The sequence below is a fragment of the Pelodiscus sinensis genome, chromosome 1 (assembly GCF_049634645.1).
Source record: "Pelodiscus sinensis isolate JC-2024 chromosome 1, ASM4963464v1, whole genome shotgun sequence".
NCBI lineage: Eukaryota > Metazoa > Chordata > Testudines > Trionychidae > Pelodiscus > Pelodiscus sinensis.
The window spans coordinates 15353412-15377079 of NC_134711.1; the positions used below are offsets into that span (position 1 = coordinate 15353412).

At 44.3% G+C, this 23668-nt stretch overlaps 1 protein-coding gene across 2 annotated transcripts in view; it reads left to right on the top strand.

Annotated features, from left to right (window-relative positions):
* ELAPOR2 (endosome-lysosome associated apoptosis and autophagy regulator family member 2) overlaps window positions 1-23668 on the top strand; it is a 156801-nt gene that overhangs the window by 86536 nt on the left and 46597 nt on the right. For both annotated transcript variants that reach the window (XM_075926150.1, XM_075926158.1), the window contains exons 3-8: window positions 3876-4071; window positions 5008-5155; window positions 9137-9223; window positions 11573-11678; window positions 15543-15695; window positions 19933-20021. In XM_075926150.1, coding sequence (XP_075782265.1) covers window positions 3876-4071; window positions 5008-5155; window positions 9137-9223; window positions 11573-11678; window positions 15543-15695; window positions 19933-20021 — 779 coding nt within the window. The remainder of the gene's footprint in view (window positions 1-3875; window positions 4072-5007; window positions 5156-9136; window positions 9224-11572; window positions 11679-15542; window positions 15696-19932; window positions 20022-23668) is intronic.

Here is a 23668-nt window from a genome sequence, read left to right on the forward strand (position 1 = left end):
TCCCCTAGTTGGAAAGATCTAGACCAGGGCTACTCAACTTTGGAAGCCCCGAGAGCACATGCCGAGGGCCGCAACTTAAGTGTGGTTGCATATTCGTGCAAATATATATGCAAATAGCTTCTTTCACACTGATGGGCATGAATACAAAGCACTTCCTACAATGCCCCGGTGCTCCCAGTACCTCTTCTCTGGGACTAAAAACGCCAACACCCTGTACCCATCTGTTCCAGCCAGCCCATCCACTTGTGTCTTTCAGTGCTCACTCCACCTGGGAGACTCCTTGCCATTGAGGAGCATGTTCCCAGTGGAGGTCATGTTGAAAGGATCCCACCCACAGGTCACATGTTGAGCCCCATGACAACACACATTGCAACGCGGGCCGCAAACAAGCGGGCCGCATGCGGCCCATGGGCCACATGTTGAGTAATCCTGATTTAGACTATACAGGCTACCCAACCTCAACCACCGCAAACACAAGTGAGGTGAATGGTGGGGTATTACAGTTGATTCATTCATGGTTTTGCCATAATTACTGCATCCTTGACCAAGCTATTCACTAAGGGAAGCCTGCAATGGGCGTGTTGGTCCCCCAAATGCAAAGAGGCTTTTCGGTGACTGAAGGACCACCTATGCCAAGAACTAGTACTGTACAGTCCTGACTTCACTCATGGCTTCATTGTCCCAATGGACTTGTCAGTGGTAGGACTTGATGCTCTCTTCTCCCAGAACATCTATGGGAGGAATATCCAGACTTCTACATCACCCAGAAGCTATTCCCACAGAAACACAACTATTCCATCATTGAGAAAGAAGCTCTAGCTGTTAAGTGGGTGATAGAAGCTCTCCATTATCTTGTGGGCAGGTCTTCCATCATAGTGAAAAACCACACATCCTTAAACTGGCAACAGGTCATGAAGGACACCAGTGCGGGTACCTTAGCCTCTAGCCTTTTGCATTTAGGATACAGCATCATGCTGGGAAGGAACATGCAAGGGTGGCCTCTTGTCATGCCTGGAGGATGGGGACCAGGCCAGGTCAGAGCCAGGAAATCATGTCCATCCCATAAGACACAGTAGAGCAGGACAGAAAGTATAAAAGGCAGGCAGGCTTTTTAGCTCAGTTGGGCTGGTGTCAGCAAAGGAGACAGCCCCCCTCCAACCCACTGCTGGGGGTTGTGCCCAAGGGGGACCTCTGCAGAGCTGAGGGTCTAAAGGGACTGCCAGAGCTGCCAGTCGACAAGGATGCTGAAGAGTTGCTGGGATTGCTGCTAGCTGTGTAACCTGAGGAAACAGAGGACCCCCATGAGCTGAAAGTACCCAGTGAGAGGATCATAGGAAGTATCCCAGGGGCACCAGACAATAATCGGTCTGTGACCAGAATCCTGGTCAGCGTGTGGAGCCCTCCAGCACTCTTGGGGACCCATGGAGTAGGGTTTGCCCCGGTCCCCAAGCCGCCTTGCTGCTCTCACACTCCTTGGGTGGCCACCTCTACCTCCCCATCTTAAGCATCTGCCTGAGGCAAGATGGGCTGACTGTTGTTGCCCTGGACTACTGCTGCACTGCCCTGTCTGAAACCCTAGACTGTTTGATGCTTCCCCCTCCCCAGGGCCTCCGAGGCTGCTAATTCTCTTTTATGTCAGTCTTTAGAGACACAGCAGCAAGGGGGAATGGTCTCCCTCTGGGCCTCGTGGGGTGGGATGGACACAACACTTTCCAGTGGTCTTTGTCTCTAGTGCTGAAGGTCAGTGTTTGAGCTCGAGCCTCCTGGACAGCAGTCTGCCTTGTCATTGAGGCTGTTCCTCTTTCAAAAGGTTGCAATGATTTTTCCTTTCCCCTCATTTGAAATTATCAGAGCAGAAGGAATTGAACAAAACTAACTCAATTAGCTCAGTCCTCTCTGGTCCCTTCCATTAGAAGCCAAACAAGAGGCTCTGAGGCTTGCCATACTGTCAGTTTGGCAGTGACTTTCTCTTGGAAACCAATCCCCTGTTTGAAGTTCACAAATTTGGAATGTGGTGTAGCAGTATTCTCCATTTATTTTTTAACAAAACCCTGTGTTTTAAATACCATTTCAGTGGCATTTAAACATTTGTTTAAAGTCCAGCCCCCTTCCTGAAAAGGGATTCTTTCCTACTTTGAGACCTAAATAGATTCCTGTTCATTTCGTGAGTATGGTATGAGATTGGATACAGTGGTTTTTTTTAAATTTATGGAGGTTGCACCAATGTTACGGAGAGGAGAATTTGTCCCGTCTATTGATCTTTCATCTAGTACCTTCTAGCGGGGCCAGTCAAGTATGATTTACACAAAGGAATGCTGGTTGTGAGTCATACCTGAGTAGGAACTTGAAATTCAGGCTTAGCTGGATTTGAATAGGACCTGCAATTTCTGCTACTATATCACTCTTTTCTCAGAGTGTTTTACATCCAACAGATTCTTCTGCTGTTAGATAAACATCAGTACATGTATACAATATCACGTATTACATCCTTGGCTGGTTTGAATTGATTTATGCCAGTTTACATTAGATGAGGCTCTGGCTCCATGAGTATAAATGGTGCTTTACTAATCACATAGGATGGGGCTTGCAAAATCCATTAGTCCATGAACGAATGAATGGGTTGGAGATTGCAGAAGGCAAAAGTGGATGGTTTGGGGGCCATTGGTGGATTAGCTTGGGAATTCCTCCACTTGGCTATGGTGCCTCATCATATATTTTTAAAGAGTGGAGATATAAATCATAGTAATAATTAATTGCATCTTACTATATATTTTAGAAATGTGCATCTATCTGTCTGTCTGTGAGTCCATTTGTTCAAGAACTGCTCCTAAACAGTAAGAGCTCGGAGCACTAAATTTGGTACACAGCTTTCTCTTATCATAACTTAAAGCAATGTAAGGCTTTGATTGTGCCAAGACAATGGGATGTGCCTGGAATTTCATTGTTTCTGATAAAATGGAAAGGGAGGGGGTCTGGTAGGAGGGAGTTATATTGTAGAATGACCACAGGGGGCAGCAAAGGTACAGCGATGGGGACTGGAACAGCTATATTAAATCATGGAAGGAAATAGCTATATTGGAAGGATGGTCTATTAGTGGATCGTGCACTGGACTGGTACTCAGGAATTGTGGGTTCAGTTCCTAGCTCAGCCATTTCCATTGTAACCTTGAGTGAGTTACTTGGTTAGGAGTGCTGTGTGTACAATATTAATTAATTATTGAGAGATGTTTGGATACCACAGTGATGATGGCCATATAAATACCTAGATAGTGGGAGAGTAAAGTTGGTGGTTTTGGAATCATGGGTGGGGAAAAAATGGAGACCTTGGCCATTAAATTGTTATTATTTGTTACATATATTGAGATACTGTATTTAGTCTACACATAGATGAAATTTATGTTTGATAGAATAAAAATAACAGCATTCACAGTAAAGGCCCACCCTATTGTATATTATACAGACATCAACAAAAGGCAGGTGCTGTTCCAAAGAGCTTGCAAGCTTAGTCCAACACAAGATGCAACTGGTGGGTGAAAGGAATTAGGCAGGTGATGACGCTGACTGTAATAACAGTGACATAAACATGTTTTTCCATAGGCAAGCTACACATGCAGTCTGTAGGTGTCGATTTTTAAAAAATTCCTCTTTGCTAATGGAGACAATCAGATCAATTGCTGTGACTTGAGATGGGGCTATCCAGTGCTGTCGGTTAAGTAGAAAAACAGAAGCCGAGTTTTACAGTGGTTTTCTGAACTGATTCATCGTGTTCCTGATTTTCATGGCTGGGACTTTCATGACTGGTTTCTTTAGTGACAGCTAACTGCTACTGCTAATTGCCTTTATGGTTAATCAGATGTAAATGATTGTCTTCACAGCTTTTTCTTGTGCTTCCGGTGAATACCTCGAAATGAAGAATCAAGTGTGCAGTAAATGTGCTGAGGGGACGTATTCCTTGGGCAGTGGGATCAAGTTTGATGAATGGGATGAGCTGCCAGCAGGATTCTCCAATGTAGCCACTTTCATGGACACTGCTGTTGAATCAGCGGAGAATAAAGCAGACAGCTGTAACAAGTAAGAGGCGTCTGGGTTGGTCTGTGGCCACACCAGTGAAGGGGCTGGTTTAATGCTCATGGATTTCAATGGGCTATGGATCAAGCCTATAGTTTGTTGTGGGAACCAGCTGCTCCAATAGCATACTAACCTGGAATTATCACAGTAGGTGGTGATGGGTAAACTCTGCCCCTCAGCGTGGAATGCTGGTTATGTGTTAGTGGAGGCTCTTGGAACTTGGCAATGCCATTAGCTGGATAACATGGGACAATTAAGCATGCTAGGCTGTGTAAGTATAGAAAAGTATATAAAAGCAATCTCTGCACATTGCCAAAAATCACACTTTGGCAATTTTGAATGGTTGAAACTGAAGGATAAATCAAAAGGAACCTATTTGATCCTACTGATCCACTTGCACGAAGTCAGCTTCATCCTCTACCTGAGCCTTTCTCTGTACGGGGGGACTCTTCAGGTGGTGTAGGACTAGCAGAGGGGCATGACCGGACAGGCTAGGTAGCCCCTACTGTCAATCAATCCCTTGCTGTCATAATGGCCTATTAGACATCATTAACAGCCAGAGAAACTTGGATCAGCCCTGAGCTGCTTTCACTTGTGCCTGAGTGGCTCCAAGATTATAGAGAAGTAAAGATAGCTTAAAGCTACTTTTACACCCTGCATGATCCATGCTGATTGCAGAAGGCCTGTTCTTAAGACTATGTCCCTCTGTATCCTAGACAAGTGGTATGAAAGCCTTCCCAGTTAGGATGCATTAGAAGTTTCAGGAAACAACATGCTTTTGCCCCATTCAGAATTTGGATTTCCAAAAGGTAACCTGTGAAAAATATGTGGGAAACTAAAGTTTGCATCCTATATATGAATATATATTTTTAAATAAGAATGTTATAAATGTGGTTAGGCTGTCTGTGATGTAAAATAAACCTTGGTTTGTTTATCCAGCTCTTCGTGGACTCCTCATGGGAATTACATAGAGTCAAACAGAGATGACTGCACTGTTTCTCTGATCTATGCTGTACATCTGAAGAAGTCTGGTTCTGTCTTCTTTGAATACCAGTATATTGACAACAACATCTTCTTTGAGTTTTTTGTAAGGCTTTTATATTCCAAATTTAACCTCAAAGTAAAGAGATATGTTCCAGATAAAGATGTATTTTGGAATCAATTTTATTTTCTCCTCATCCATGTTATTAGTGTCTCTTTGGCTTATTAAATCTGAACATATTTTAAAAATCTCATTTCTTCTCTACCATTTATGCTTCCACTTTACTATTTGCATTTTATTCATCCAGGTTGCCCATAGTTTGCACAGTTCTGTCAGTGGCATGCCATCTGGCAATGGGGTTTATTGTGTTGCCAACTCTGTCCACACATCTATACAAGTGACACCATCACAGGACCTAAGCACATAAACCACAATATCAGGGGCTCATAAAACTATCCTCTAATGTGATCTATGCCATCAGGTGTCAGCAGTACCCCTCTGCCATGTATATTGGCCAAACTGGGCAGTCTCTACAACAAAGAACACAAGTCTGACATCAGAAATGGTAACACATAAACCTGTAGGGGAACATTTTAACCTGCTTGGGCACTCATTAATGGATTTAAAAGTAGCCGTTCTTCTACAAAGAAATTTCAAAGGCCAGTTACAGAGAGAGAGAGAGTGCGGAATTGACCTTCATATGCAAATTTGATACTCTCTCCCTAGGCTTGAACTGAACTGCACATTATAAAGCCAACCTTCTGTGCATTTAACACCTCATTTACATAAAAAACTAAGTATGGGAGCTTTCCAGCACACTCAGTTATCTTCCAATTGACAGGTACCTTCCCCCACTCTTCTTTTCCTATTATAAATTCTTGGGTTCCTGTCATTTCTACTCCAGGTTCCATCTCTTCTGAGGAAGTGGGTTTTGCCCATGAAATCTCATGATACTATATATATTTTTGTTATTCTCTAAGGTGCCACAGGACTACTCATTGTTTCTAAAATTACAGACTGACATAGTTACCCCTCTGAGAATTTTCAAATATATTAATTTTAGTTACAACACAGAACTCACTTTATATTATTTTTTAATTCAAATATTTGCACTATAAAAAGATAAACAAAATAAATAGTATTTTTCAATTCACCTCATCCAAGTACTGTAGTGCAATTTCTTTCTTGGGAAAGTGCACTTTACAAATGTAGATTTTTTTTGTTACATTGTTTTCAAGTGTGGTAACGTAAAACTTTAAAGCCTACAAATCCACACAGTCCTACTTCTTGTTCAGCCAATGCTAAAACAAATGTAATCTAGTTTGGCTTGTTTGTGTAGCATTGTTTACGTTGTGAGTTATGTGAATCTGCATATGTGAATGTCCTTATGACGTTCAGGAACTGAGAATCCCAATCTCATAGGTGGCAGCTTAAGCCAAAAGTTTCAGAAATGGCTGGTGATTATGGAAGCCTTGGTTTTTGGTTGTCTGATTTGAGACACCTATAAGGGGTCTGATTTTCAGAAAGAGCTGAGAACCTGCTTCCTCTGAAAGGTGTTTCAAGCAGGGCACTGAAAATCACTAGTCATCTTTGCAAATCTTGGTGTCCATCTTTGGGAAAGGCTCAGTCTGTGTCACTATCATGCAGAGAGAAGGATGAAAAGTGAGCTATTTCTGAGGCTTGCGATTGGGACTTTCAAAAGAGCCCAACACAGCTTTCATTGTCCACTTGGCACTTTCCTCAGTCATGTACCTTTTGTGCTTTCTCCCATGTGTCCTCTCCTGTTTGGGAGATGCTCCCTGTCAACAGCCACAAAGCTAACTCATTATCCACCTTCAGATCCCTCCTTAAAACTCTCCTTTGCTATGACACCTACAAAAAACTTGACAACTTGCAGAGACAGCCTATCATGCTGACCAAGACAATCTCATTGTTTACTTGTACTTCTGTCTGTATCTGTCTGTTGTCTCTTACATTCTAAGCTCCTTGTGGGCAGGGAACATCTTTTTGTTCTATATTTGTACAGCATTTAGCACAGTGCCTAGTCTATGATTGTGACTCCTAGGAGCTATGGTAATCCAAATAAAAATTAATAATGATAAAAAGGTTTAGGAGCACAGATCTCATTAATTTTCAATGGGACTTACAAGTCAGTTAAGGGCTCTGAAAGATTCCACCCTGAGCTATCTTGCTTTGCTGGTCAGTGTTGCATTTGCTGCTGAATGTTGAGAAAGAGGGCAAATGAGGACCTAAAACAGAGAGAGACGGCAGTTCACAATAAGTATGCTGGAAATTGTCCACCTCCCCCCTTGTGTTCTCTGGCAGATGAGTCATTGCCGTCTGCAAAGCACTGTCACAGTGGTGCTAGGCCTTAATTAATATTTGTACAGTATTCTGAGATGCTGGGTTGAGAGCCTCTCTATTTAAGTGCAAAGCACCACTGCCCTTCGTAAGGGATAAGAAAGGAAGACAAAAATAACTTGATTTTGACGCCTGAGGCACTTTATTGCTGCGTCTGCTGCTTCAATAAAATCTACTGCACTTTGATAATAGAAAGTGCATACTGTATTAAACCTCTTTCACTTTTTATCATAGGTCGTACCTGGTTCATAAGAAGTAAGCAGCAAAATGTGCTTTTACTGCCAGATGCATATAGTAGAATATGATTTTCCCTGTGGTTTCTTGACTAATGATTGATTTTTCTCTTACACAAAAGCAAAAATGTTTGAGCGCTACGTCTAAAAGCTGCTTCCCACTTATTATTTGCTCTTATCAACTTAACACTGATAGTTGTTCACTTCTTTAGGTTTGCCATCCCCTCTTTCTATATCAATTAGCAGGCTATCATTTTAAAAGCCGTTAACCAAATAATTGTAACTTGGCAGCTAGATTTTCATTCTGATGCTCTACTGTTTAAGGTTCCATATGTAATAAGGTTTTAAGAATGCACTTTTCCCCAGAATGCAGGGTTAAGTAAATATTATTCATCTTTCATCAGCATCTGCCTAGAATTTAGGTATAAACTCTATCTGTCTTAAAGATTTATATGGCCCCCAGTACCTAAATACCTTATGATCTTTTCATGTGTTTAAACTCCCACATCCCTATGAGGTAGGGCAGTCCCATTAACATCATTTTAAAGATGGGGAAACCGAGGCACAGAGACACATTGGCCCAGATGCACAAAAGTACACTATTTAGGTCCTAATCCCCATTTTAAGTGCCTTCGTTTGGGCTCCGCTATCATGCACAAAGTCCCTGCTTAGCTGCCACCTAACCCTGTTGATACTAAACTCATTCAGCACCTATTGCTTTGCAGTAGAAGTTCTCTTGATGTCCTTGTTGGTGCCTCTGGGCACATGCACTGCTGTCCCACTCTAGGTGTCTGGATTCCTGTCTCTCACCTAATCCTTGCGTGAGCCGCAAACCAGGGAAAAATAGGCATTCCTTCCCTCATTCACCTATAGAGCCTGATCTAAAGGTATGCTCAGAGCACCCCTAACTCTACCCAAAATAGCAGCAGCAAGACATGCTTCAGGAGGCTAAGCTACTCTCTGGGGGAGTGGCAGGAGGAGACCTGAGGTTCAAATCCTGCTCTGGCTGAACAGGGGAAAGGATTGGAAAAAGGATGTGCTGCTTCTCTGATTGGTGCTTTCACTGCTTGCCTACCCAGGGATTCTTGCACTTTCTCAGTTAATATTTAATTAATCAGTGTAAGTGGAACAACTTCACTGGGTGAGCTGGAGAGAGACCCACATCAGAATATCCCCGAGTGTGAGCTGACTTGTTAAGTAGGCTCAGACGCCACTTATGTCTACACAAAGCAGAAGCATGAGGAGGAGAATCTCTTTTGTATTTTCAGCTCAGTGGCTAAGGCACTCAGCTGAGAGGTGGCACATCCCTGGTCCAATCCCTTCTCCTCAGGCAGAAGACAGAATTTAGCCCTGTATTTGGAAGCCCTCTCAGTGTGGTGGTGATAGAAAACAGAATCACCTTGCCATTGGTCTATAGACATCCTCCTGTGGTGCATCCTGCCTCAGCCTGTTAGCCTGGTGTCTCATTGTGGCTACTGTTTTTAATTGACAGATTCAAAATGATCAGTGCAAAGAGATGGACTCCACAGCCGACAAATGGGTGAAATTAACAGACAATGGCGAATGGCGTTTTCATTCCGTAAGTGCTAAGTATCACACCACAGAGCTTCTCTTATGTTCATTTATAATGATTGATTCCTATATGTGAGCAAGGGAGGGCTGCGTCCTGTGAATTCAATGAGAAGAGCACAGCTTTTCTGAGGAGCAAGTGATACACGCTCTAAACGGATGCATGTTCAAAAGGCCAGATCCAAAGCCTGTCTGTCTATGCAGGCCTTCCCACTGACTGCACTGAATCAGGTCCTTTAAGAAGTCAGGCAGATATATGGGAATTCAAATTCCTCGGGGCGCTCCCATTAATCTTGAGCCTTATCTTCCTAAACACTTGCTCATTCACATGCATGTAGACTATTCCCCGCCAAGTGAATGAGACTGCAGTCTTCTGGTGTTGTATGTGCACATTTGAGGGTAGGTTCTAGCCTTTTAGTTTCAAGTGAATTTCTAGGGGCTAGGCTGCACTGATTTTTCTCAGCAGTTTGTAAACCAGTTGTGACTGGGGTCCCAACAGAGATTGTTTAGTTAGGGCAAACTGCAAAGAAGGGGTCAGACAACCCTCAAAACTGATGGTTATTCTGCTAATTAGATTTACCAAGCCAAAACAGCTTCTACAATACCTTATTAGTTGCCCAGAAGCTAAAACCATCCTTCTTTTTAAGCAGCCCAGCTAGGGACTTTCTCCCAGCCAAGTCAAATAGAATGAAAATAGCACGGAAAGTCTTGTTCATCATACAAAAAAGTTCTACCAATCCCAATCGGACAGATTAACCCACCAAATGAATGAATATTTCAGATCTTATCCAAATACACACAGCCAAGTCTTCTTAACGAAACTACAATTTATTGAGAAAGAGAGTTGGTTAAAATATCATTATCCAATTATACATATAGTCATGAATATAGTTCTTAGCAGAGACGGTGAGCTTTAGAGTTGCAAAGTCTTTCAGAATGAGTCTATAGGTTCAATATCTGGGTGTTCCAGAATGAAACTGGAGATTTCAATCTTGTGGCTCAAACTTCCCCTGATGAAGCACGAGAAGAATTAAGATGAAAGGATCAGGTCTCAAGAACCCTTTATGCATTTTCTAGGCAGCCTCTTAACCCAATAGTGTCTTTGAAGTAACTGATTTCCTAAATATCACCAGTAATTAGTGACATGGATTCACAGAAGGCAGTTTCCTATCTCACCATTTGCTGGTAATTTGCTATATACTTCAAAGAGAAATCAAAACAGTGATATGGCTACATTTACAGTTAATTTAAATATTAATATCTCCGTTTGATCTGTGAATTAAAATTATACAGTGACAGACAGGAACTCTTTGATTATATTGTTAACTTCTAACTATATATAGAAACACACAAAACCACAAATCTTATCTACTAATATGTCTCTAAAAGTTGAATTTGGGTCAGTTAGCCTGCTAGTTGTGTAACCCTTTGTGGCCCTGTGTCACAGTTTAGCTGAATTGGTGCAAGCGTTGCACATTCAGCTCCTCTGAAATTGGACTAAAGGTCCGCAGATTGACTCATTGAACCAAATTGGTTTCTTCATAGGTTGTGTTCAGTCAGGGCCCAAAACATGTAAACTAGCCCTGAGTTTCTTTGTGGTGAACAAATTTCATCAGCCATTAACCCCCAGACTCAGGCTTAGTCTACTCATAAACATTTTTTCTTGCGGTGTTGTACTGCTTTCACTACAGTTTAAATGGCTCACATTTTTAGTGCCCTCAAGCACTAGGTAAGCCCATTGATATCAAACATAGCAGAGATAGGCCGAGGCTGAGCGCTCTTGAAAACCCCAAGTCATAAAAGAGAACTCATGTAAAAGTAGGGCTAGTTCAAATACAGACCCTGTTTTCTTAAAAAGTGAATTGTGTGTCTTTACAAACAATCCCATTGATTATGATCCTAGATCCAGAACAGAGTCCAGAAGTAGAGTTAAAAATGACTGAGCGGATGCACCAGGGGAATGCTTAGCAACTCCTGGGGTGGTGGGCATGTCCAGCTGTTGTTTGGCTGGATAGGGGATGGGAACATGACTCTTCCCTCCCCACCCCACACTCTGCTTCCTATTGGCTCAGGGGGACTTGCAGTGCATCTCGCCAAGAGAGGTGTCAGAGCCAGGTGTTTCCCATAATAGCTGCTTCTGCCCACCATAGAGAGGGCACTGTTGCATCCTTCTTATTGATCTGTGCCTCCTACAGCCCTGGATTTACAGAGCTGTTGCCCAGAAAGTCTGCAAATGCTCCAAAGATGTGAGGAAAATGAGTCACTGAAATGAGTGACACGCATGAGGGAATAAAAGAACAACTGCAGGCAGAGGGTCGATAGAGAGATGATGTGAAGTATCATACTTTTGTTCTCGCAGGTAGCTTTGAAATCCGGTACAAATATATTATATTGGCGAACAACAGGGATTCTCATGGGATCTAAAGTGGTGAAACCTGTTCTGGTGAAAAACATCACAATTGAAGGTATGGAATACCATTAACTACGTCTATTGTACATTGCAATAATAATTGATGTTTTTTTCTTTTAAGGACAGATACTTTGTTTTGTGAGAAAACATTTGACATCATTGACACAGTAAACTCTTCTCTTCTTTCCTTCCTTCTTTCCTTCTGTCTGCCTTATTTAAAGTAATTATTCCATGCATCCTTTTTTTACTCTTCCAAATCTTTAGGACAGTGGTCTCCAACCTTTTTAACCACAAGATCACTTTTTCAATTTAAGTGCAATGTAAGATCTACCTCAAACCCAAATACCTTTGCCCCACTTCCTTCCCGCCCCTTCTTTGAGGCCCTGCTCCTCCTCCACCTGTTCTCCGAGGCCTCCCCCTGCTCACTCCTTTCCTCTTCCTCCCCCATCCTCACTCACTTGCACCAGGTGGGGGTAGGAGGTTGGGATGCAGGTTCTGGTCTTGGGCCAAGGGGTTTGGAGTGTGGAGGGGCTCAGGCTTTAGCCCAGGGTGGGGAACTGGGATCCAGGAGAGGCTTCAGGGTGCAAGCTCTGGGAAGGAGTTTGGGTGCAGGGGGACTCACGTCTGAGGCAGGAGTTTGGGTGTAGGAGGAGGTTCAGGGCTGGGATAGGGATACAGGAAGCAGGGTCTGCCTGGGCACCATTTAACTGAGACAGCTTCCAGGTGGTGGAGCAGTGGGGTAAGGGCAGGCTTACTCCTGCCCTGGCCCTGCATCCCTCCTGAAAGCAGCTGGCATGTTCAGCAGTGGCTCCATTGCGCCATGTGCACTGAGCCCACAGCTTCTACTGGCCATGTTTCCCCATTACTGATCAATGGGAGGTGCAGGAGTGGTGTCTGCAGGCAAAGACAGCATGTGGAGACCCCCCTGCTCAGCCTCTCTCAGGGGCTGCAGGGACATGCCAGCCACTTCCAGGAGCAGCAGTTGCCATCGGGATAATGACTCCAGCCACAACAGGTTCGACATTTTAGAACTCACTACTCAAAGAATAAAATTTAAGCATGAGAGAGAAATGAAAATGATGAAATGCACAGACCAGTCAAAAACAAAAAATAGCACACTTTGCAAGCAGTAAAAGGAGTAAAAACAACCCCCCATGTATGTATTGGGTCAAGAGATGAGAGGGAAGGACAGTGGGTGTTTGTGAGAAAGACAGACACACACACACAGTGTGTGAGTGACAGATTTGCATTGCAAAGCTCCCTCCATCCACATCTCTCTGGCTATGTCTAGACTGCAAGCTTCTTTCGGAAGCGTCCACACTGCTGAAGTGCATCGAAAAAGTTATCTGCTTTTTTGAAAGAGAACATCCAGACTGAATGGATGCTATCTTGCAAGTAAGCTGTGATTACTATGGGTGGAATGGCCACAAGGGCACCTGTGCTTTTTCCTCTTTCTTCTTGCGAAAGAACTCCCTCTTTCCCATCCACACATGCCTTTTTCCAAATAGCTCTTTTGGAAAAAGGCTTCTTTCTCGTAGAAAGAGGTTTACCAATGTCGGAAAAACCCCTCTGTTCTTTTGATTTTCTTTCAAAAAGAACGTGATTGCAGCGTGGACGTAATTGAAGTTTTTTCGGAAAAATGGCTGTTTTTCCAAAAAAACTCTGTAGTGTAAACATGCCCTCTGTGTGGAGATAGGATACATGAGTGGGGGGAGGAGGGACAGCCTGATATCAGCATCCCCCTTTCTCTCTTCCATACCCTGCACAGCAAGTAGGAGGCTCCCAAGGGGGCAACTCAAAGGCAGCAGGACAGTGGATGGAAGGGCAACTGAAGTGCTAGTGCTTGATATCTTTTTGGCCAAACCAGTCAGGATCACTGTCAGAGGCTCCAGAATCTACCAGTAAATCTCAATCTACTGGTTGGTGACCACTGTTCTAGGAAACTATCCAGGCCAGGCCACTGTTGTCCTGAGAAATACGATGCATGGAATTAATTCGTAAATCCTGACACCTGCTGGGGAAGATTGGAAACTGCAAAAAGAAAAAAAACTCCGGCAGTCTGCAACAGCACAGCATAGCAGGCCTTTATTACAGCTGGGCTTGTCTACACTTGGAAATGTGCCAAAATAACTCTTCCAGAATCAGAGTGAGGACTAACACTGAATAACTGTTACAGAATAATTATTCTAGAATAGTGCATTACATTATAAAACACTCAGGACTTTGGTACACTTGGGAATTTTACTGTAATATTCCAGAATAGCTATGTTGGTAAATGTCCAGGTATAGGTAGGCCCTTGGTTTCTTATAATATAATGCTCATCCATTCAAATTCTTGTTAAAGGGAATGGGAGTTTGGCCTGAGTGAGTACTGCAGTGCCAGTGTCTCCGCATACCCCAACTGGCTCAGACTAGCCACAATTGTTTGTGGCTATGTCTACACTGCGGGCTTCTTGCACAAGAACGACTGTTCTTGCACAAAAACTTGCAGAGCGTCCACACTAGAAGCCTGTTCTCGTGCAAGAATGTTTAGAGTAGATCATCAGAAGAGAGGGCTTTTTACGCAAGAATTCATAGAATCATAGGATTGGAAGGGACCTCGAGAGGTCATCGAGTCCAGCCCCCCGCCCTCAAGGCAGGACCAAGCTCCGTCTACACCATCCCTGACAGATGTCTATCTAACCTGTTCTTAAATATCTCCAGAGAGGGAGATTCCACCACCTCCCTTGGCAATTTATTCCAATATTTGACCACCCTGACAGTTAGGAATTTTTTCCTAATGTCCAATCTAAACCTCCCTTGCTGCACTTTAAGCCCATTACTCCTTGTCCTGTCCTCAGAAACCAAGAGGAACAAATTTTCTCCTTCCTCCTTGTGACACCCTTTTAGATATTTGAAAACCGCTATCATGTCCCCCCTTAATCTTCTTTTTTCCAAACTAAAACAAGCCCAGTTCATGAAGCCTGGCTTCATAGGTCATGTTCTCAAGACCTTTAATCATTCTTGTCGCTCTTCTCTGTACCCTTTCCAATTTCTCCACATCTTTCTTGAAATGTGGCGCCCAGAACTGGACACAGTACTCCAGCTGAGGCCTAACTAGCGCAGAGTAGAGCGGCAGAATGACTTCACGAGTTTTGCTTACAACACACCTGTTGATACAACCTAGAATCATATTTGCTTTTTTTGCAACAGCATCACACTGTTGACTCATATTCAGCTTGTGGTCCACTATGACCCCTAGATCTCTTTCCGCCATGCTCCTTCCTAGACAGTCGCTTCTCATCTTGTATGTATGGAACTGATTGTTCCTTCCTAAGTGGAGCACTTTGCATTTCTCTTTATTAAACTTCATCCTGTTTATCTCTGACCATTTCTCTAACTTGCTTAGGTCATTTTGAATTATGTCCCTATCCTCCAAAGAAGTCGCAACCCCACCCAGTTTGGTATCATCTGCAAACTTAATAAGCGTATTCTCTATCCCAATATCTACATCATTGATGAAGATATTGAACAGTACGGGCCCCAAAACAGACCCTTATTATTCCTCTCACCATGAGAAATAATCCTTTCGGTGCAAGAACTCTTGCACAAAAAGGCTAGTGTGGACAGGAACAGGGGTTTCATGAACAAGAAACCCCTATGGCTAAAGTGGCCATCAGAGCTTTCTTGCACAAGAGAGCGTCCATGCTGCCATGGACACCCTTGCACAAAAGCACATCTCTTGCGCAGAAGTACATGGTAGTGTGTATGCGCTCTTGCGCAGGAACTCTTGTGCAAAAAGTTCTTGCACAAGAAGCCTGCAGTGTAGACATAGCCTGTGATTGTTCAGTGGTGTTATACCATTTCAGTTTCCCCCAAAACAACTGAGTATATGCAGTTGCTCTCTATTTTTGTGCCTAACCTGTGCTTTGCTTTACAGGAGTTGCATATACATCTGAATGTTTTCCATGCAAACCTGGTACATTCAGTGATAGACCTGGGTCTTCCAATTGCCAAGTGTGTCCCAGAAATACCTACTCAGAGAAAGGAGCTAAGGAATGCATCAGCTGCAGCGAAGAAACACATTATGCAGGTACAGGGCATGAGCCAAAAAGAATACATGAATACATGAGTCTGCTTCAGTATTATCATCAGCTCTCCATACCTATGCATACAGAGAAGTTACTTTGTCCACAATTGAGATGTAGTCATAAGAGATTGGGACACAAAACAAAATTAATATGGTGACCATCTGACATTGCAGAGGGAATTTATGCTGGCAATTTATAATGGCTCCCACTGGAATGTGGTCAGAATTTATAATTCTCATGCTCTTAACAGCATGAAATCTACAATGGCCCTGGTTTTAGATTGCCTCTAAATGATGGCATCAGTAGTGTGGTAACCACTGGTTCAGTACTTATTACTGACAGCTCCCCACTGCTTTCTTGCACACTCAAGTTTTTCCTGGAGGTCTCTCATCCAACAGTCACCTGGTTCACCTCTTTTTGTGTTGGGAGATTTGACAGAATCAGAGCACATGGTGGATTGGCTGCAGATTGGTCATGTGATAGCCTTTGGGGCTCCTCTGTGTCCCTACCATGGGAGCAACTAGACACTAACAAGTACAATTGACTAAATTCATCCACGACAGAGCTTCATTGGACTTAAGCACAGGTTTAACTGCAGGCACGTGTGTAGTCCCTGTGGGCAGTCCCTATGGGCCTACTCTTGTCCTTGGAGTTAAGCATGTGGTAAGTACTTTTCTCACTCAGGGCCTCAGAGTGGTGCACCCACTGATCAGTCTCCTCCATGACCACTTCAGAGTTGGAGAGGGGAGATTATGCAGCTGGGATTATGTTTTCTGGCGAATTTGAAGGTGGAGAGAGTAGGCAGGTGTTACTTGTGGTGGAATAAAAGTGGTCCAATTATGGATTACTTTTAAGACTTAACCAGAGTTGCCTGAGTCCAGACTGGGACTGGGGGAGGGGGATCCGACTTGAGGCAGTGGAGGGGCATTGGGCTGGGGCTGGGGTGGGGTCATGGAGGCCTCCCAGTGGTGCTCCCCGGGTCTGGCTTGGGGGCAGAAGGGGCAGGGTGGAATGAAGGCCTCCCGCCTGGGGTGGAGTGCAGGTGGCGTGGAGACCTCCCAGTGGTGCTCCTCAGGCCTAGGCCCACAGGTGGAGGGGGGGTGGGGTAGGGTTCAGGTTAGCCCCAGTGGTGCTCCCTGGGCCTGAGAGAGAGGGGGCCTGTGTGGCCATGCAGGGCGACCTGGTGGTACTGAGGAGGGCTGCCTGTGGGTCCTGCGGGGGTGGGGTGGGGCTGGGGCTGAGCTTCCCGGCCCCAGTGGTGTTTGGGGGGGCGGGGACATGAGGCTGCAGCAGTGGGGCTGGCAGGGCTTCCCCCCACTCAGTCCGATGCTGCGGCTGAGTGCCATGGGGAGGGGTTTGGCCTGGGGGGACGCTTTCCTGGGCCAGCAAGATGATGCACCCCAGCTCCAGCAGCCCCTCCCTTCCTGGTGTGGCTGCCCCCATTGGCCACTCTGCAGTATAGCTGTCCTTCACCCTCGCTGTCCTCAATGGTGACTGCAATATCTTCTCCCTTCAATCAACTCCCCCCTTTTCCATGTTATGGAAAACAATCAAATTCCAGGCACATTCTGTTTTCCTGCCACAACCAACCCTGGACCTTGCTTTAATATAGGAGTAGAGGAAGCTGCATATCAAATTTGGTCATCCTAGCTGTTGCTGTTTAGGAGCTCTTGAATAAATGGACTTGCAGACAGATAGATGGACTCACAGCCAGATGCTTCTAATATATATATATATTTTCTGTGCCAATTTCTGCCTGGGATTCTGGGGTAGAATCAGGCAAGGGGTTTGTCATGTGTATATATGAAGGAAGGGATGTCAGGAAGTCCCCCATTCCAGCCCCTGAGCTGAGGTGGGACCAAATATACCAAAGCCCCATGCTTGTGGGAGCCTTGTGGCAGCTCCCGCAGCCATCTTATGGATGGGAGAGACTTGGGAGGATTACGGGGTCCTGGCGTGGGACCACAGCAGGATTCAGCCCCTGCTTTCATCATGTGGGCAGCGGGAGCTGAAGCAGCCTGACAGTTGCCAGTCTGCTCCACCCCACCATGCCACCCTCTTGGCCCGCTGTGCTCAGCTTCGCAGCAGCAGGAATCAGAGAGTCCCAGCCCCAAAGTGCTCCTCTCACTGCTGCTGCAGAGAAGCATAAGAACATAAGAACGGCCGTACTGGGTCAGATCAAAGGTCCATCTAGCCCAGTATCCTGTCTACCGACAGTGGCCAGCACCAGGTGCCCCAGAGAGGGTGGACCGAAGACAATGATCAAGCGATTTGTCTCCTGCCATCCCTCTCCAGCCTCTGACAGACAGAGGCCAAGGACACCATTTTATCCCCTGGCTAATAGCCTTTTATGGACCTAACCTCCATGAAATTATCTAGCTTCTTTTTAAACTCTATTATAGTCCTAGCCTTCACAGCCTCCTCTGGCAAGGAGTTCCACAGGTTGACTACACGCTGTGTGAAGAAGAACTTTCTTTTATTCGTTTTAAACCTGCTCCCCATTAATTTCATTTGGTGTCCTCTAGTTCTTCTGTTTAGGGAACTAATAAATAACTTTTCTTTATCAGCCCTCTCCACACCACTCATGATTTTATAGACCTCTATCATATCCCCCCTCAGTCTCCTCTTTTCTAAACTGAAAAGTCCCAGTCGCTTTAACCTCTCCTCATATGGGACCCGTTCCAAACCCCTAATCATTTTAGTTGCCCTTTTCTGAACCCTTTCCAAGGCCAAAATATCTTTTTTGAGGTGAGGAGACCACATCTGTACACAGTATTCAAGATGTGGGCATACCATAGGAGCAGCGGGCCAGGAGAGGGCAGTGGAGGAGGCTGCTGGGTGAGTGGGGATGGGGTGGTGCCTGTTGCTGCCATGCCAGGCCCCCTGTAATCTCCTGGTCTGCATTGCTCAGGGGCAAGGTGGTGGAGGGGAAGCAGAGGAGGGGTAGAGCTTGGAGAAGGGGCAGAGCAGGGGCAGGGTGGGGACTCTGGCAGGTGGGGGTTGCCCCAGGCCTCACACACTCCTTGGGACGATCATGCCCTAGACCATCCCTGACAGGTGTTTGTCTCACCTGTTCTTAAAAATCTTCAATGATGGGGTTTCCACAATCTTCCTTGGAAGTGTGTTCCAGAGATTAACAACCCTGAGAATTAGACAGTTTTCCCCTAATATCTAACCTGAGTCTCCATTGCTACAGATTAATCCCATTTCTCATCATTTTACCTTCAGTGGTCTTGGAGAACAGTCAGTCATCCTCCCCTTTATAACAGTCCTTCACTAGCTGAAGATTGGTGTCTGGTTTCCATCCACCCCAATGCTTTTTTCTCATGGTTAAAGATGCCCGTTATTTTTAACCTTTCCTCACAGGTCAGGTTGTCTAAACTTTGTCTCATTTTTGTTGCTCTTCTCTGGATTCTCCAATTTGTCCATATTTTTCCTTATGTGTGGCACTTGGAACTGAACACAGAACTCCAGCTGCGGCCTCATCCGCGTGGGCATATGAGAAATGATAGCGAGCGCGGGGATAGCTAGTATGGAAGAGAAGTCAGATTGTTTGTTTGTTGAATAGACTGTGATAAGTAGCATATTTGGGGCATGTACGCACACAATACTGTGATGCTATCCCACATACTGCCCTTTTGTGCTGTTGCTCTAGCAGGGAAGTGAGCATCTACAGTTCTTTTTCTTATAGGTAAACGTTTTGTATAAAGAACTGATTACCTGCCAGAAAGCTCTGCTATCAGTTTAACTGCTCATGTTAATACGGACACTGATTAGGGAGCTGTGCCTGCTCCCATTGACATTAAGGGGAATTTTGCAATTGACTTCAATGGGAACGCATTCTGGCCCCAGCACAGTGAAATGTTTCAGAAGGGACAGAGAAGTCATTTTTCATTTCTTGCCAGATAAGGACTCGATTACAATGCTTGCATGGCCGATGCAAATTGGGGTTTCACTTTTATCATGGAGAAAAGGGCTTAGGTGCTTGCCTGACTGTACAGATGCCAGCGCAGAGCATCAGACAGTACAATAATGGCTGAGCTTGTCACAAAGGAACACATTAGATTTCAATGGGACTGGAGTGCTTGGTTCTTTTAGGCTCCTTCAAAAATTCCAGTTAATGTAGTTTTGTTCCCGAATTAGCATTTGTCCTGTCTCATCTTGGAGTCTGGCAGGATACCTCCATTTTTGGCCCCTTGGAAATCATTTACCACTCTGTTCCTCCTCTTCTCTTTTCAGATGAAGGATCCAGTCAATGTACAGAGCGTCCTCCTTGTACGAACAAAGACTTTTTCCAGATCCACACACTGTGCGATAGGGAAGGAAAGGTAAGTCAAGTGATCACTCAGTTTCATATTATTCACTAGTTTGTGGAGTCATTTGAGATCCTAATGACCTGAGCACAGGAGAGGGAGCCAGGAATTTCTGAATTCTTATCCTGTGTCAAGTACTGATTCAGTGGCCTCGGGCAAGTCCCTTAACCACACCCTCTATCAACTCATCCATCTGTAAATGCTCGTCACTCTTCGGTTTTTCTAAGATCTCTAGCACCATGGTATGGAAGATCCTAATCTTGTAAACACTTGCATGTGTGATCAGTCTGACTAGGTCATTAGGATGACTCATGAGTGTATGTGTTTGCAGCATCAGGGCTTTGATGGAAATGACACATATGTGCCTCACTGGAGCATCTTGAGGATTCATTCACTAGGATTAGACCTGGGATGGCCAACCAGTTAGAGACTAAGAGCCAAAATAACTGTGGATAGAGCACAAAGAGCTATCTCTCTCTCTCTCTCTCTCTCATATATATCACACCACACAAAATGTAGTGATAAAAATAAGTAATAACAATTACAGGACATTTCAGACAAAAACCAATAAAAAAGTCTCTAGTCATTTAAAAAATTCATAGCCAGTCCATAGATCTTCAGAGAACTTGACAAGGAACAAATATCAAATAAAAAAAAATGCTTTGAAAATACAGTAATATTCTCACTCTAAAAATAAGCATCCCCACCATATATTTTAAATGTCACACTATTGCCCTATTATGGCCTGTGAGTTTTTTTAAATTAAACTGAACTGAGAAGTAAATTAGCACAATTTGAAGTGCCTGTTTCACTCCAGCTTGTTGATCTCTGGTATGGTTTCCTAGTTTTTTTTTTTTTTTTACTTATAGTTCTAAAAATTCAGGTCTGTCCCAGACTGCAAATATGACAGGTTCAAAAACAATAAAGGAGAGACTCATCTCAGAATAATTGCTTCATCCTGGCAAACAATTGCCTTTGAATTTTCCTTAAAGAAACACAGTGTAAACCAGGTAGATGTTGATTCTTTTTTTTGCTTTGGAATTGAAATATGACATCTACGTTGGCTGCCTTATTCTGCATCCATGAAGATTTTGAGTTTAAGGTGCTGTAACCCAATGCACACAGCCCTCCCCAAGAGCCAGGTACCCCCAGCCACCCCACTCTAACCCAATGCACACAGCCCTCCCCAAGAGCCAGGTACCCCCAGCCTCCCTGCTCTAACCCAATGCCTGGGTCTCACCAGAGCTGCTGCAGCCATGCACTTCTCCCTCCAGGCGCTGGGGTATGTGCGCAGAGCGGCCGTGAGCAGTCACGGGCGTGTGGCTCCAAACAAGCAAGAGCAGCATTTCTTTGAGCAAAGGGCTGCATGTGGCTTGAGAGCCGCAGGTTGGCCACCCCTGGACTAGACAGTGTAAACCAAGGGCGGCCAGATTTATTAGAGAATGAGCTGCATTTGGAATGTGCCGGTTTTGTGGCTCTACTCTCGTTCCCCTCCCCCGTAGTCTCATGGGAACTCCTTGGCCAAAGCTCTGTGGGACTGTAGATTGGATTTAGAGGTTGAAGCAGCTGTTCCTTACAGCACTTCCCACCATAGCTCCTGTATGGTCTGGGAGTTGATCCTTCAGAACTACATTGCCAAACCCTAGATGCTTTGACTCCAAGTGAGTCTCACCCACCTTAGATCTGAGAAGAGGGGGAGGGGAACAAGGGTAGCAAGGTATCTGCCTCAGCAAGTCATCAAAATCTATTTAATTGATACCCAGCTGGAGCTACACCTGCTAAAAAGATGGAGCCTTTCAGCTTACGGTTGGCTGCTGATTATTCCTCTCTTTGTAGTGTCACCTGCTTTAGCAAAAGTCCTATTGGAACATTCAGTTTCAGAACCTGGCAGCATGCGTAACCTTGACTCATCACACACACGCTTCAAGCCGCATGATACTCTGCAACCTCTTTCTAATGACTCGGCAAATTAATCACCTTTACCACTGCACCCCACGGTAGCAGGCTGTAATTGCAGTCTCTGGCAGCTTTTGCTATCATTGATCTGTGAAATTCAAGTCCCTTCTCAAGACTTACTTGCTTTGATTAGCCTACCAACGCTGAGATCCAGTCCACCACTTCTGCCCTCTTGGGCTATGTCTAGACAGTGGCACTATTTCAAGATCCTGGAAATATCCCAAAATAGCAATTCTGTGTCTTTAAACACCCCCGTTATTTCAAAATATATTTCAAAATGACAGGTGTACTATTCCGGCATCCCTGTAATCCTTGTTCCATGATGGTTAAGGGACTTGTTGGAATAGCACTTTATTTTGAAATTACCTCCAAATAAGCTATGCAATTTGCATAATGCAAATTGCATAGCTTATTTTGAGATAAGGGTACTGTGTAGATACACCTTTCGTGACCTTTTTCTAAAACTACTATCAAATGAACTCATCACAACTATATTTCAGAGTATAGAGCAATATAAACATGTCATTATCTATATGAAATTTTATATTGTATTGACTTTTTGGTATTTCTTTTTATGTAGCCTGTTTTAAAACTCGGCAAATATCTAGATGAGTAGATGTACCCCTTGGAAGACTTCTGCATGCCCCCAAGAGTATGCATACCCTTGGTTGAGAAGTAATGCCCTATGGGACTGTTCCAAAGCCTATTGAAGTTAATGGAAGTCTGCCCTTCAGTGGTGCTCTGGAGATCTGAGTTCTATTCTTGGATCTGCTAGTGGCTTGCTTCATGACCTTGGACAAATCATTTTGCCTTGGTTTCCCCATTAACAAAATGGGGCTAATGATACATTTTGATATCTACAGATGGAAAACACTATATGCGAGCTAGTAGTAGTAGTAGTAATGTTTTATTTTAATGGCATGCACACCTGCTACAGATAGAACTATATGCTGGCAAGGCCATGTCAACTGCACTGCAGCTTAGAACACTAAAAGGGCTGCATATTTACCTTGGATTTTCCCTGTCACTACGTGGCAGTTGTCTTCTATTGTGGCAGTTGTCTCCAGAAAGGCAAAGAGAGACATACATGCTGTCAGTGGCTTACCATTAAAAACATTGTCAAATTGGATCCTATGTATATTTTTCCACTTTGGAACATAGCTGGTTTTCTGATATTAAGTTATTAAATCATTATGGGACTAATCCAATGCCTAATCCATTAATTTTCAAACTGTGGGGCACCCATCCCGCCTTCTTGGGGCAGCCACAAAAAGGTTAATGGGTCGGGGTGGCAAAGACTTGACCATGTAAGAATTTTTTCTGTTTCTTTAGTAATGAGGATACGTCTCATTACCTGAGTCTCCTGCTTCAACTCCAGCCAGGCTGGAAGAACTAAAAGGAAAAAAGCAGCAGAGGAAGAGGAGAGATCAGGAAGAGAGGGAGGGAAAAGAAATGGTGAGAAGGGGAATGAGAAAAGAACAACTTAGGAAGAAAGGAAAACTTAAGTAAAAAAAAAAAAAAAAAAAAAAAAAGCCGACCGCAACAACTAATCTAAAATTAGGGCTCTGTTGGCCAAAGCATCTGGGAACCCCAAACCCTAGCCCAGCTCAGAGAGGCAAGTGGGACTTGCTGTCACATCTATTGGGGTGAGTCTAGGGGTGCTGGCTATCCTTTCCAGCCATCCCAAGGCTATGCTCTTCTAGTGA